General features: G+C 46.7%; 1 protein-coding gene across 8 annotated transcripts in view; it reads right to left on the bottom strand.

The window, feature by feature from the left end:
* LPIN1 (lipin 1) overlaps positions 1 to 15438 on the bottom strand; it is a 101387-nt gene that overhangs the window by 28695 nt on the left and 57254 nt on the right. For all 8 annotated transcript variants that reach the window (XM_058426302.1, XM_058426303.1, XM_032172234.2 and 5 more), the window contains 7 exons: positions 14861 to 15167; positions 13461 to 13554; positions 12294 to 12484; positions 10176 to 10269; positions 8905 to 8974; positions 5413 to 5505; positions 1930 to 2009 (listed from right to left, as the gene is read on the bottom strand). In XM_058426302.1, coding sequence (XP_058282285.1) covers positions 1930 to 2009; positions 5413 to 5505; positions 8905 to 8974; positions 10176 to 10269; positions 12294 to 12484; positions 13461 to 13554; positions 14861 to 15167 — 929 coding nt within the window. The remainder of the gene's footprint in view (positions 1 to 1929; positions 2010 to 5412; positions 5506 to 8904; positions 8975 to 10175; positions 10270 to 12293; positions 12485 to 13460; positions 13555 to 14860; positions 15168 to 15438) is intronic.

The raw sequence follows: 15438 nt of genomic DNA, 5'->3' as shown, positions 1-15438 counted from the left end.
AGTAGAGATGGGGTTTCAACATGTTAGCCAGGATGGTCTCGATCTCCTGACCTTGTGATCCGCCCGCCTCGGCCTCCCAAAGTGCTGGGATTACAGGCTTGAGCCACCGCGCCCGGCCTCTCAACCCCATTTCACAGATGGAGACGCTGAGAGGTGGATTAATTTGCCAAAGATCACACTGAAGGCTGTTGGACAAGGTCCCTGTTGTACATCCTGCTCTGTGCTACCTCTTGTGTTTAGAAATTATTGCCAAGACAGAGAAGGTTGTTAAAAGGAATTCCAGGAAAGCGGGACATTTCTAGCGTAGCTATTTAAGTTGGTTTAAGTTGCCGAGAGCCGCAGTTTTACATCTTTGTGTGCCTCTTTTGGGGTAGCGTGCCTCCCACGCAGCCTCCAGGCCAGCTCCATCCCAGCCTGTCTGGGCACTGACGGTGGCACTGGCACCTTTGCTCAGATGTGTCAGGGAGTTTCCCCAAGGTCCAATGGTTACCCAGGAGCAAAGCTGGGATTCCAAACCAGACTTGCCTGACTCCAATGTCAGCTGCTACCGCTACAGCTTGCGGAGTAAACAACCACTTATTTTAAAATGTCTGCTTTCCATGCTGGCTGCTCAGAGGGTGGCACATTCTTGGCCTGGGCTCCATCCTCAACCCACCTGCCTTCTCCCTTCCAAGCGCACTCACAGCCAAACTCAGAATTCCCAGCTGGGAAATATCGATACCCTGGGTGCCTTCCCATTCTTTCTTGTGTCAGTGAAGCACAGACTAGTGGCGGGTCAGCAAGGAGGCACCTGGGACACCACCAGGGGAAACGGAAAGGTTTCCCTTCAAGAGCATCCCAGGCGAGAGCGAGCCAGGCCATTCACAGTCACATTCAAACTCACCCCTACCAGGTCCCACACACTCGTCTCCACCCTGTTCTTCTCCACAGAGAACAATAAAGAAATCAGATCGTTTCCCACCTGCCTCCCATGTGGGTTTCTGTTTGTAGCAAAGAATCCTAGATGTAAAATTGTTTAAGACACAGAGCCATGGCCAGGATTCAGAGGAATGGAAATCCACGCCTGCCTCTCCCATAAATCAGCAACACATGGAGAAAACCTCAGTGGTTCAGTGATGGTTGAGCAACACTTGGGAAACGACTACTCTGCGGGGCAGTGGCCTCCAAGATACAAAAATGGTAAGATGTGGATCTGGCCCCAATTAATCTGTTAGCACTTTCTGTCTGCTAAATAAGAAATGGAATCCCGGATTTCTTAAGCACAGGAATACTGTAAACATGAAGTAATAAGTAAAAGATGGTACAGCACAAATCATTCAGTGTCTATATATGATACCACCATTATAATTAGTGTATAATGGGACTGTCCTCAGAGTCACCTCCAATCCCATATAAAGAGATTAACCTGAAGACAAAACACCACAAATACTGATCAGTATCATCAAAATCTAACCTCTCCTATGCCAAGTGAATATGAATCCATGTTAAAAGTATCAGTGTTAAGTCCTGGTCAGTATTTAAATTACAGAGAAAGGCAAGTTCCTTCAGAAGTGAAACTTATTTCCATGCTATTATTAGGGCTACTATTTATTCCTGTCATCACTCTCATTATTCTCACTGTTATTATTGTCATCATCATCATCATCTGTGTATAAAGGACTATTGCATGCCAGGACCATAAAGAATGCTCTAGTTATATTATCTCACTTAAGGCTCACATTTACTTTGCAAATTAGCTATCTAAGGGAGCAACTGCATCCGTTTTGCTCATGGGAGAACCAAGTTAAATAAATTGCTCCAGGTCACCAAGTGAATCACAGAGCCAGAGTTGGAACCGTGTGGTGAACCCTGTCTGCATCCAGGCAGCATGTGCCATGAAGTTGGATGCAGAAAGGGGCTGCAAACATCCCAAGAAGCCTCCTACCGCACCTGGTGGCCATGCTGAGCTGCGGCGGTTGCTCTCCGGTGCTATGGCCCTTGCCAGCCAAGCACTGCTCCGGCTTACTTTCCTAGAGAAGGAGAAAAGAAGGAGTCACAGATATACCACAGAGAAGGGGCTTGCAGACAGCTGGTGTTTTCCCATGGGCTTCCTTAAGGCAGGACCCCTAAAGGTACACCATTCCCCAATGACGCCCACCCTAGCGATCGCCGCGGGAGGCTCTGGCTGTGTTTGTTTCGGTGGGTCCTGATCTCTCCTTTGCTAAGAAGTATACGATTAAACCAAGAAATATTTTTGACTAGAAATGAATCTGTTATCCATAAGCGTTTGTGGCACCAAACCAAACTCCATCATCACTGCAGCTTATGCAAATGCTTGATCAAGGGCTGCTTGGATTCCGGGGGCCTTTCAAAATATTTTCTTGTAATTGCTGATAGAAACGCTTGAAAATATTTTTGTACCATATTTTGCTTGGAGAAGATGTGAAAGCATTTTCTTCTTTTCCAAGATGACATACTCTTGGAAAATCCTCTGTTGGTGTACTGCAAAGAACCTTGGATTTCTAAGAGAATACCTGGGCCCAGTCTTGTTTCTCTTGCTTACAAACTTTGGGCAAGTCATTTAACTCTTCAGAACTTCGCTTCCTCATCTGTGAAACAGGGGTGAAATTCTCCATCTCCTAATGCTGCCGTGAGGATTAAAGGAGACTGTGTCTGAAACACAGAGCCAGGCACACAACAGGCAAAGGAGGACGGAGATGGGCACTAGCCCCAAGGACAGAAGAGACCAGAGAGAAATGCCAAGGGACCGAGGGTAAACGACTAAATCTCTTTCTGTGTGCTCGTTTCGTCGGGAGATGAAATCTACGGTCCTTTAATAAAGAAAATGAACAATACAATATATAACAGGCTGACTGTCTTAACACATGATTAGCATGAACTAAGTTCAAATATCCTTTAGGTTTTTTATAACCACACAAATAATTGATATAATATGTCCAGTTACATTTTATCTATTTATCATGTAACTTAGCCACCACTATTAGCAATTTCTTCTTAGACTATTTCCCAAATATGTATCTAACTGAAATAAGTATATTTCAGATTTTTAAAGAAACATTTAATTTCATAACTGTTCCTTACTTTATAGCGGCACTCCACTTAATGCAAACTGGTGAGAATTTGGATATTCTACAAAGAAGTCACTGAAATATACTTCCATCTTAAATTCTAGAACATTCTGCTCTCTAGTAAGAAAACTAGAGAGGCCCTTCATCCTTTAAGGCCTCTAGTGTAAAGCATACATATTTGCACTCATTTGTCTGTAACCCTTGGAGATCAGCAAAACTGATGAGTAGACCTCAGATATGCTAACAGAAAATGTCAAAGAACAATTCTATCTTGATAAAACTCTTCCAGCAAACGTTTTCCCTTTCAACTAATGGCATAAATAGAGTTCATGGCGGTTTATGATTAAAATAACCAACTTGACTGTTGTCCCTGTGGCTTCTTCATATTACTTTCCCAGAGTAATCAGCGTGCCCTCAACAAATATTTGCTGAGCCCCTACTCTGGGTCCAATATGGAGACCAAGAACACCAAAGCAATCAGAGTCATATATGGTCTCTGCCTCATGAAGTTTCGGGTCTAGACGGAAAGGAGAGGTTCATCAAATAGTCACACTAGTAATTACATAATTATCAACTATGACAAAATTTATGAAGGAAAACTTCACAGGCAGAGGACAGCAGACCAGACTCATCTGCAGGGAAAGGGCTACTGGATCTGCTAGTTAGCTAAGCGAAGCAGGGGAGAGGGGTCCACAGAATACTAAGTAATGAAAATAGCATGTGCAAAGCCCCCAGGGTAGAAGGTACCTTCAGCCATTGAAGTTAATGCACAGAGAGCAGAGAACAGCAAAGATGAGATTAAAGAGGCAGGCAGGAGCCAGAACACACAAGCACTATAGGCCATGGTAAGGACACCAGCCTTCATTATAAGAGCCCTGGGGAACCACAGTAAGGCTTTAAGGAGCAACATAAATAGGAGCAGTCCCCTGAAGAGACCAATGCATCTGCAGTACAGAAAATGAAGAAGCGAGGGTGAGGATGGGTGCAAAGAGACCATCTGGAAGCACCTCTGGGAGAGATGATGGTAGTGCAGATTTGTGGGAGCAGAGCTGGAGAGACATGGACACATCAGAGAAGTATTTAAGATGGAAAACTGATAGGACCTGGTGTGGGAGTGAGGCTAAAAGCATGAATCTCACGCACAGATGGACAGTGGTGCCATTTTCTGACTATGGCCCCAATGATGGAAGAATTCGCAAGAATCCCATGAGTTCAATTCTGGAAGCATTAAGTTTGAAATATGTTGAGGCATCCACAGGACAATGTCTGCTTAGTTGGCTACTTGATAAGTGGATGTGGAGTAGAAAAGAATGCCTGGTTTGGAGACAAAAATGGAGTCATCGCATGGGCAGAAGGGAAAAGTAAGAAGTAAAAGGAGAAAAGGCGGCCTAACATGAGCTTTGAGGACCCTCCTAGAGGTGACTAAGCCAGAGCAGGAGCAGCCTGCTGGTGGACAGAGGGGCCTGGGAGCCAAGCAAAGCAAGTGCTTCAAGAAACAGGAGGAGAGGGCAACGAAGATAACAAAAATCTGAAAGAAATCACAGGCACTCACAGAGATGAACGCCAAAGCCATGGACCTTTAGACATGCCATTTCAGTGAAAGAACTCAGAGAATTAGTCAACTGCTGTGAGTATGCCTCATTAAAATTGTCCTCACAGGCTGGGCGTGGTGGCTCACGCCTGTAATACCAACACTTTCGGAGGCCTAGGCAGGCAGATTGCTTGAGCCCAGGAGTTTGAGACCAGCCTGGGCAACATGGCGAACACCCGTCTCCACTAAAAACACAAAACTTAGCTGTGCGTGGTGGTGCATGCCTGTAATCCCAGCTATTCTAGAGGCTGAGATGGAAGGATTGCTTGAGCCCGGGAGGCAGAGGTTGCAGGGAGCTGAGATTGCACCACTGCACTGTAGCCTGGGTGACTGAGCGAGCCTGTCTCCAAAAAAGAAAGGAGGGGAGGGGAGGAGAGAAAAAGAAAAAGAAAAAGAAAAATTGTCTCCACAAGCAGAAGGAAGATATTTAATTTCTTAAGAAACTGAATTCCCAGGCTGAATCCCTTCTTTTATAGATGACGAAATCTTACCACGAGGGAGTGACTGGACCACAGTCTCCCAAAGGTTACAGAGCCAGGAGGTGACACCTATGCTGCTAGCTCCTGACCTTCCTCCCCACCTTCCCCACGTGCCACGAGCACTCGCCCTACTTCACGGCAGAGCTGGCTCACGGAAACTCAGCACTAGGGCCTATCTATGTTCATTTCTCTGATGTAAGTACATGAAAACCAATCTCACCACACAAAACCAAAACTTGCTAAGTGTGAGCACTGCTTTGTCTTCTGGGCTTACCTCCTTGATTGTGGTGTTTCTTCCTCTCCATGAAAACCACCATCTTCCTCCCTTTTTGGGCATTTTATCCCTCATGATAGATTCCACAGTGGCCTGTTTTAAATGGATGGTAACATAAATAATGGAACAAAAAAAGATCAACTTAGCACATTCAAACCAAAAGAAACATACATGCAAATTAAAGTAAGATTAAAAAAAAAAAATCAGAGAAAACACAACATACTATTTGTGTGTTCAAAATTTTAGAGAAGCAAAACCTAATGGCGTCCAAAATTACATGAAGGTAACTTAAGCATGAAGACTTAAGAAGATGTTAAAGGAATAAACAAACAACAAATAAAATACAACACAACAACAACAACAAAAAAAAGAAAGCATTAGAAATCATTAGTGATTAGTAAGACTGGAAGTTTTCAAATTAAAGTGGCTAACTGGTTAAGATATTATTACTCTCAATATGATGATTATCAAAGAAAATATGAAATGATTAATATAGGGTAGAGGATAAAACAGTTTTCAACAAAAGGTAAAATGCATAGGATTTTTACTAAGTGTAAATTTCTAAACATTTACATTAATAGGTGCATTTGATTTAAAATCTCGAGTATTAAAAAGAAAATTCATACTTGTAGGTAAATGGGTTTAATGGGGAGATTAAATATGAATTGATAATTTTGTACGTTTTTCCAAAGAACAAAATATCTATCTATCTTGAGGTTAATTCCAGGACCGAGGTTAATTCCAGGACCAATGTAAAAGTTATGTAATGTCCCTTCCTCAGTTTACAGAACTTTCAAGTAGCAGACATCTCAGCTAGTAATGAAAGAAAGATTTAAGCTGAAAGATTCAGTCTAACGGGATGCAGGGAAGCAGACAGATAAGTAATTTACTATGTAGCTTAAAAGATCCCTATCTGACACAAAAGAAAACCCAACTGCACTACAATGCAAACCACTCACACCCAGTTCATAGATAGGACAATTGACAAAGCTGTCAATGACCCTATTTCCCCTAAATCCACTCATAAATGTAACAAACCACAATTTGTTTAAAAAAAGAAAGCAAGCCAAAGAAAGGAAAAAAACAAACAGGAGTATTTTCAGTCCTTCACAAACTGATTCTAATGTTCATTTGAAAAACAAACAAAAATAGCCCAGAAAATTCTCAGGCAGAAGAGTAGTAAGTAGAACAAGCACTACTTGGTATTAAAATATACCAAAACATACGGTTACCTAAAAGAATGCAGCGTTGGTATACAAGGACACATATCACAGGAACAGAAAACAAAGTGCAGAAATAAATCTAAATTCACAGAGACATGTAACAGAGGGTGAAGTTGTAACTGCCTCTGAGTGGAAGATAGGGTTAGTTAATACACGGTCCTGGGATAATTCAGTAGCCATGTCAGACCTTGTGAGCAGCTCACCTGCCCCCCCTTTCTTGCTGACAGATCTGAAACTCTGTTCAAGAATCAGGCTGCAATGTGTGCAGAGAAGGCTGGCTCAACTCCAGAGGATGCACCTCAATGGTCGAAGCCATTCACAGTCATTTCATTGCTTTGCCAAGAACTGCTTTAGAGGTGACCATGTGAACAAGTTTTGAACTATGAGAGAGCTGCCCCCACCCTCCCGTTTCAGATGTGGCAGTCTGAGGAGACGATGTGAACAGCAGTCATCTTGTAACCATCAAGGAAAAGCTGAGAGAATCACAAAGAAGCTAACCCAAATTCATCAAGCCTGAAACTGCCAACTTCTAAGATCCTCGTCATATGAGATCATTACTTAAGCCACTTTTAGTCATTCTGTTTCCTAAAACAAAAAGCATCTTCACCAATTCAATAACTTCCTGAGAAAAAAACTGGTTCGGTTCCTAATACTTCCCTCATTATGCTCAAAATAAAATCTAGATGGATGAGAGATTTTAGGATCATTTGAAATTTCCAAAACTTGTAAAAATATGCCCAATATACAAGAAAGCACAAAAAGAAAATATAGGGCCTATCTTCACAAGTTTTAGAAATGGGGAAGCAGGGCCATTTTATGTGATACAAAACCCAATAGCCATAAAAGATAAGATGGGCAAATTCTACATTTAAAAATAATTTCTATATTAGAGAAATGCCATATATAGAGTCAAAAGTTACTGACTTGTAAAAAGATTTAGCATGCATATCACAAGGACTAATTTCTTTTAAGTTTCAGAGCCCATGTGGATTTCTTTTTCAGTGAATAAATAAATCCTTTAGCTATATTGCTATTGCAATGGCCTTTTTTCCTACAGATTTGTAAGTGTTGAGAACAGGGACATAAAAATGTGTCCCAGGCCATGAATACCACGGCAGGGACAAAATAAAAACCACTCTGGAGAACATGCCCTCAGCCCAGTCCACAAAGATATTCACAGATAAACCACCACCCAAGATGAGATTGCAGTCCTCAAAACACATGTGCACACACACGTGCACATCCACACATGAATGCACACACGCACACACACACGTGCGCACTGGCACACACACACGTGCACATACACACACGCGCACACATAAGGCACACACCTGCATAAGCATGCACACATACACACATGCATACACATATATGCGCACATGCACGCATGCAAATGCACACACGTGCACGTATGCACACACGCACATGCACACACACACTGACACACAGGCACAGGCACACACACACATACGCAAACCCAGGAAGGAGCAAGCCTAGACTCAACAAAGTCTGATTAGACCTTCAAGAATCTCGAGTGTTAGAACTGGCTGACCGACTGCAACATCCTAAGCCGTACAAAAGCTTGCTAAGCGCACAAAGGATACAAACAAGCATAAGGCAGTCTCTGCAGCAAAGAACGTATAATCTGGTAGGAAGATCTATCACTGAAAAAATTAACAATTCCGGGCTGACTGTCTAGTGAATTGTTTGGGGTAAGATGAGAACACTGCAGACTGGCAGGTGGCGTGGCTGCCCTAACTCTTCCCTACGGCCACTTCCCCACTCTCCCCTGCAGACTGGGAGCTGCCCAGGCCCTGTACTGGCTCCGACCTCAGAGAATCAGGCATGGGGCTGGCTTCCTGGCTGAGCGGGACTTGACACTGGCACAGGCACCTGCACCTGACCCTGATGCCTGCTCCATCCCTTCTAGGGTGACACTCATCTCCCTTTGTCCTCACTGGGCTCTGAGGTCCTGGCACCTGTCTGCTCAGCCTCCACCTGTGCCCCTTGCAAGGCAGATATTGTGAAAGGAATCTGGTCCGCACAGCCATGATTGGGAGGTTTTGCCTTAATAAGGAGGAGGGGGAACCACGTGCAAGGTGCAAGAGAGAGATCTGAAACTCCTGGCCTGTATGCTCAGGAACTTCAAAAGAGCACAGTGGAATTAACTCTGTGGTTTCCAAAATAAAAGTGAAATTCCAACCACCCGAGATTAAGCTACCCATCATTTCTAGCGTCCCCTTTTCTTTCTCATGTTAAAGCTCACCTTTGGCAAAGGTTTCTGGAAGGCCTGCATTGCCAGGAGGAGGGGTGCTGCTGTTGTCCAGTTATAATATCTAACACAAAACAATGAAATAGATGTCAAAAAACCGAGGCTCAGACTGAAAACCTTTCCAATGTCATATAAAGTAGTCAAGGAAAGCTCGGGACTCCAGCCAGGTCCTTAAAGAGCTCAATACTCTTGCTAGCCCCCAGCCCTCTCCCACATCACCCCCAGGCAGAGGCTCCCCTCCACCTCACCCTAGCAGCCAGTGAGGGCCCAGCAGCAGCCATGCCAGCAGGGCGGACAGCTGGACATGCCAGCAGCCCAAATCCCACCGTACAGCTGCTGCACCAAACCACAACGCGCTTGGGGTATTTCTTGCCATGTGTCAAGGTAAAGGCAACTAGGTGTAAAACATCCATGGTTTAAGGGAGAAAAGCTTGCTAACAGTCTGCAAAAATACCTGTACATCCCTTGCCCTCAGATAATGAAGGTTTTTTTTTTGGTTTTTTTTTTTTTTTGAGACGGAGTCTTGCTCTTTCACCCAGGCCGGACTACAGTGGTGCTATCTTGGCTCACTGCAACTTCTGCCTCCCAGGTTCACGCCATTCTCCTGCCTCAGCCTCCCAAGTAGCTGGGACTACAGGTGTCCGCCACCGTGCCCGGCTAATTTTTTGTATTTTTAGTAGAGACGGGGTTTCACTGTGTTAGCCAGGATGGTCTCGATCTCCTGACCTCGTGATCCGCCCACCTCGGCCTCCCAAAGTACTGGGATTATAGGCATGAGCCACCGCGCCCAGCCAACAATGAAGTTTTTCAAAAGGGTAGAGATGTAGGCTACTCTGATATACTCATGTACTGCGGAGTGTGACTATTCACATTCAATAAGAACATTGAGCTGGGTGTAGTGGCTCACACCTGAAATCCCAGCACTTTGGGAGGCCAAGGTGGGAAGATCTCTTAAGCCCACAAGTTCAAGGCTACAGTGAGCTACAACTGCACCACTGCACTCCAGCCTGGGAGACAGAGCTACACCTTGTCTCAAAAAAAAAAGAAAAAAGAAAACTCACAAGACTGAGAACTATCTGAACCTTTATCAGCTATATTGCCAATTCTGTTGGCATGGAACTCTGACCACAGTGAAGGCACAATAATGCAATGTAGCAAAGTCTTTATTTTATATATTTCTAAGGCTTAATGTCTAGGTCTATTTGAAAACATGAAACAGAAACAGTATCATGCTACTGCCAAAGTGACTTTCAAGAGGTACTTACTTACTCCCAATCTTTACCACGAGATTGGGGTCATCGATAATAGCGGGGTTGTCCACAAACTGTTGATACGACACAGCTTGCTCCAGGAATGCATCTGTGGCAGCAATTGTAGAGGATCAGGGAAAAAGAAAAAGAAAATTCAGTTCAAAATTAGGCCTACGTTTCATTTGCTCACTCACAAGTGTTTTCTGAGAGTTTGTGCATTCCAACTGTGCAGACAATCCTATAAAATGTATTTGTAAAGGCCGCACCATTTTATCTGGAGGGTGGTGTCTGCGCAGCAATGCAGGGAGGCCAGGGAAGTCTGAGGACGTTGGGGGACATGTACCTTAGTGGGGGCACATACGTTCACACAGGGAGTAGGGGTGAAAACAGCACATACGTGCATCTACACAGGCAGAGTCATGGCTATGCATGGCGCAGAAGCCAGGCTCCCTCGGCTGAAGTCATGATTACTGGGGTGAGCCTGGGCAAGCGGTTCACCTCCCAGGTCCCAGCTCCCTCCTCTAGCATGGGGATAATAACCACATCTGCTTCCTAGGGTGGTCATGGGGACTGATAAGGTCATAAATAGAAAGCATAGGGCCCTTTCAAAAATGGGCCTGCCTCCACCACAATCAGAAGCAGGAAGGGCACTATTCTCATTGTGGTGGGGCAGCCCCACCAGGATCAGAGCAGAGGAGAAGGTGGCAAGGTCAGGAGGTCCATACCTCAGCCCTGGACCCTCAGTTCTTTGATGGGTTCTGGCAGCTGGGCTGTACCTTAAGCCTTGACCGTGGTTCTGACCATCTCCCTGGCCCAGAGCCACGCCCACTCCTTCCCTGGGAGCTCCTATTTACCCTGAACTGAACCAAAACCCAGCAGACATCAGACACTGAGAATCTCCTCTGTCCAGGAAAAGAGTCCCTGGGTCATGATGCCAGCCTGACTGGCTTCAACATGCACCCTCAGAGCCCTAACCAGGACCTCCGGGGACTCCCCTGGGGTCTCTTGACTGTGACGATTTGGCCTCACCTGTAAGGACTGGACAGCTGCAGATCCCGGCCCCATGAGATAACACTCAGATAATGGTGCCCAGCCTCATCAGTGCTGCCACCCCACCCCCATCAGCTCGTGTATATCAGGGAGGGAACGCCCAGGGGACTCCGATGGGACACTGGCCTCCTCATGCCAGTGTCCAGAGAGCCCCCATGACTTCAGAAACACAGTGAGGCTGGGTATTAATGTGTGGCCCTAGGAAAACTGAGTGAATGAATGGAGCCGGCGGGACCCAGCACACAATCTTGTTTCCACTCTCAAAGGACTGGCTGGCACCGGCGTGAGAACAAAAAGGCCTCAATCTTTGTGGAAGAAGAAATTCCCAAAGCCTTGAAGGGACCAGGGTGGAGGCAGAAGTCTCAGATAGCACCCCTGGGTGGAAGGGGAGATGGGGGTGGCTCCTGAGAGGTAGAGGGAAGAAGTACACAGCCTCGGCCCCTTCCCTGCTAGAGATACCACGAGGGGATGGAAAAGAGGCAGTGGTGAGGGAGGGGGCGGGAGGGGTGCAGGGCGACTGTGTCTAGTCCCCATGTCCATCAGCTGATAACTGCTGACTGCACCCGCTGGGGGACTTGGGCACACCCCGCCATGGAACTGTCAGGAGGCTCTGGGAGGGCATTGCTACGAATGTGGCAGGTGCTACGAATGAATCCCCTAAGCCCACCCTATTAATGCCCTTTGAATCCAGCTGGGAAAAGTTCCCAGACCTCCTCGGACAAACTCAGACCTCCCTGTTCCAAGGCGCCGGTGCACTTCTCTCCCGCTGCCGACGCCCTCTAATTTAATTAGACTGACACCCCCTCTAGCCTGCAGGCCTCTGGAGGCCGTCTCTGCAGTGCTGGCCTGGGGCACAGGAGACACACAACGATGGCCTGAGCCATGTGTGACCCACAGAACTCTGAGGCCGACTAACTGCAAGCCAGAAACATCGGGATTATGAGTTCGGTGCTATCATCTGTTGCCATCATTAACTGCAACCGAGGGAAAAGCTGCCTTGACACGCACCCCTTGAAGAAGCCTAAGCCTCTGGGCCTTCTGACCGGCGGCCACCAGAGGGCGCCCGCGCGAGGCCCGCGGTACCTTTCGTGATCTCCCGGTGGTCGCTGAGGCCCCCGCAGAGGGAGATGGCGATGGAAGGGAGGTCCCTCAGCCCGTCCGAGGTGCTTTCCACGCCACTGTCCACGCCCGAGCTGCCCACCGACTGCGGGGACTGGTTGGCTGACCGGGCTCCGTTGTCGCTGGCATGTTTTGCAAGTCCGGAAGGGTCTCCGCTGGAAGGAGGAAAAGCGGCAGAGACCGGCTGAGGACTGTCCCAGTCTAGGGTCCTACATCGCCATCCAGCGATGCTCTGGCACGCGGCCACCCTCAGAGCCGCAGACGGCTGCATCTCAGCACGGATGTTTATTAAAGCACCACGACAAGGAAAGAGACATTAAACGCCTTAGCTTAGGGGAGAAAACCATTATTTCTCAGCCGGCTGCATCTCCCTGTATCCCCCTAAAATATACTGAAGCAGCAGCAAGCTGTCCTCCCTGTTCCCTGCCCTTCCCCTCCAGGCAGCAGCCCTGCCCTAGATCGCAGGGGGACTGAGGGTGTGTCCCCAGGATCACGGGAGACCCTTCTGGGGGAAGAAAGGGCTGCACAGCTGCCACTTATTGGGCTGTGGACCATGACCACTGTGGACAACATGACCTCAGGCTTTGCAGGGAGGGCAGCCCGGTGCCTGCGCCCCTGTCCAGAGGTGGGGACGCCGTCCAGTGCCCACACCCTTATGTCCACAGAGAGAGCAGGCGCATTTCACAAGGCAATGGGAGCCTCCCGCTGCCTCTCTCTCACATACTTTTTTTTTTTTTTTTTTTTTGAGATGGAGTCTCACTGTGTGGCCCAGGCTGGCATGCAGTGGCATGATCTCGGCTCAATGCAACCTCCCTCCGCCTCCTGGGTTCAAGCAATTATTCTGCCTTAGCCTCCCGAGTAGCTGGGATTACAGGTGCGTGCCAGCACGCCCAGCCAATTTTTATATTTTCAGTAGAGACGAGGATTCACCATGTTGGCCAGGGTGGTCTTGAACTCCTGACCTCAAGTGATCCGCCCACTTCGGCCTCCCAAAGTGCTGGGATTACAGGCGTGAGCCACCGTGCCCAGCTGTCTTGCATACTTTCTAATCAAACATAAGGGAAAACTGGGCTCACACAGAATGATATTCAGATTATAGGAAATGATGTGAGGAATTAAGAGGAATTTTACTTTTTGGGAAAATACAGGGCTGCCACCTCAGGATCCATGTCTGTGAGGTCATCCAGGTAGACGCCGTCAGCACCAAGATGTCGGCTTCGTTTATCTAAAAGGGCAAATGGCTCAAGTCAGAAAACCACTCTTCTAGAAATGACCTCATGGCGTTGTATCTATAGAAACAGTATTCAAACACTACGTGCAGATTTGCTCCCAGGTACTCAAACTGCCCAAGAACCACAACAGTTCTAAATGTGTTCTATTTTGTCTGGTAAAACAGAATGGCAAGAGCTTTTTAGACAAATACTTTGAGGTTTGGGCACAGCACCGTTGAGGGTGAGAAGGGGGTTTTGATGGACTTCTTCCATGATGACGCTGGAGAAAGAGTGGATTGAGGTCACACTTGTAGGTACCGAGGCCCCTCACTGGAGGCCACAGCCTGCACTTTTCCCATTGGAAAATGGTGGGCAGTACAACATGACCGTAGACCACCAAGGTCCACAGACCAGGGCCGTCATCCACCATCATGTGGCCTGGATCAAGTTAGTTAACTTGCTGAGCCTCATTCCTCCTCCATAAAGTGCCTGAAGTGTACTGAGCACTCAACGCATTGAGGCTATTACCATTATTATTACACTTATTATGAAACGATAAAAGCTTTCATTAGACACTTCCCCATCAATTCCCCGAGGCAAAGCATCCCACACTGTGCATTGTCAGACACTGGGCATGATGACTTCAAATGTCCTCTTTACTTCTGGCAGAGAATGATGTCATCGGTCCATATAATTCTAGAAAACCACACAAAGCTGCTGGGTGGATGGAGATCAGGCCTGGCATTGTTGATACTGACACACAGCCAGGAGTGCATTAAACCAACGCAGAGATCCCACTGTGTGCCAACCACTATGCCAAGTGCCAAGGAGAGAAAGGCAAGTTAGATAGAAAAGACTCTTGATCTCAGACAGCGCATATTCTACGGGGGAGTCAGGCAAAAATAAATCAATAAAATAATGATCATTTGAAATCATGATAAATGGTATGCAGAAATTACAGTGGGTAAGGGGCTGGAAAGCAACGCAAGGCAAGGGGAGAGGTGGCCAAGATTAACCTAATAATCAGCTTTATAAAAGTCACACTCATGGGTCCCATGGTGTGCTGAAAAGGACTTAACTCCCCCAGGTCTCAGCAAGCAGCCTCAGTGTGTAAAATGAGGAAGTTTGCTACGTGATCCTGAAGGCCTCCTTCATGTCTGATTTCCCATGACTAAATTCTGATAATTAATATATTCCGCCGAAGAGCACAGACTGAACATGATCATTGTCATGGTTCAGTTTCTACCTCAGTTTCCTTGGAACTTTGGAAAGGACCTGTCATGTGACAGAAAGAGAGCTGGGAAGCCCCAGACTTGGTACCTTTTTTCCTGGAAGGAGAATCCATCTTGTTTGCTGTCTGGACAACGTTGGCAGAGGGGGGTTTGAGCTCCTCGATCATGGGCAAGAGCGGTGCTGCTGCTCCTAAGGTCTCCAGGTCCTCCTCATTCACAAACTGCATTTCTGTCTGAGGCTTGTTCTGGTCCAAAAGTGCCCCCTCGACCAGAGTTGGCGATTGGTCACTAAAAGTGTCTGAAGTTTCACTGTGAATGGCCTGGAAGTGACTTTTATCACAAATTTTTCTACTGCTCAATGGGCTGGACTCTTTCATCTTGTGTGGAGAAGAAGACTAGAGCAAAGAGGAGAGAGGGACAGAGACAGAGAGAAGGTCAGCACAGAGGCAACCAGAAAAACTGAGTGACCCAAGGAGAACAACAAGTAATTAAAAGTAGGCAGGGACTTTCAAGCCTCAGCAATCACCTGGTGATTTCTATACCTGCCAAAAAGTCCAGAAACCAAGATTAGGTCCAAAGCAAATGAACTTTCCTGTAAAACATCAACTGCCAAAGAGAAGTGAGATTAGCAATGCCAACAGGCAGGAGCACCCTAAATGCTGTTAG

Source organism: Hylobates moloch, unplaced genomic scaffold, assembly GCF_009828535.3.
Source record: "Hylobates moloch isolate HMO894 unplaced genomic scaffold, HMol_V3 SCAFFOLD_13, whole genome shotgun sequence".
In the NCBI taxonomy this organism is placed as follows: domain Eukaryota; kingdom Metazoa; phylum Chordata; class Mammalia; order Primates; family Hylobatidae; genus Hylobates; species Hylobates moloch.
The sequence above is the reverse complement of the archived record's forward strand: the minus strand, read 5'-3'. Positions and strand labels throughout refer to the sequence as shown.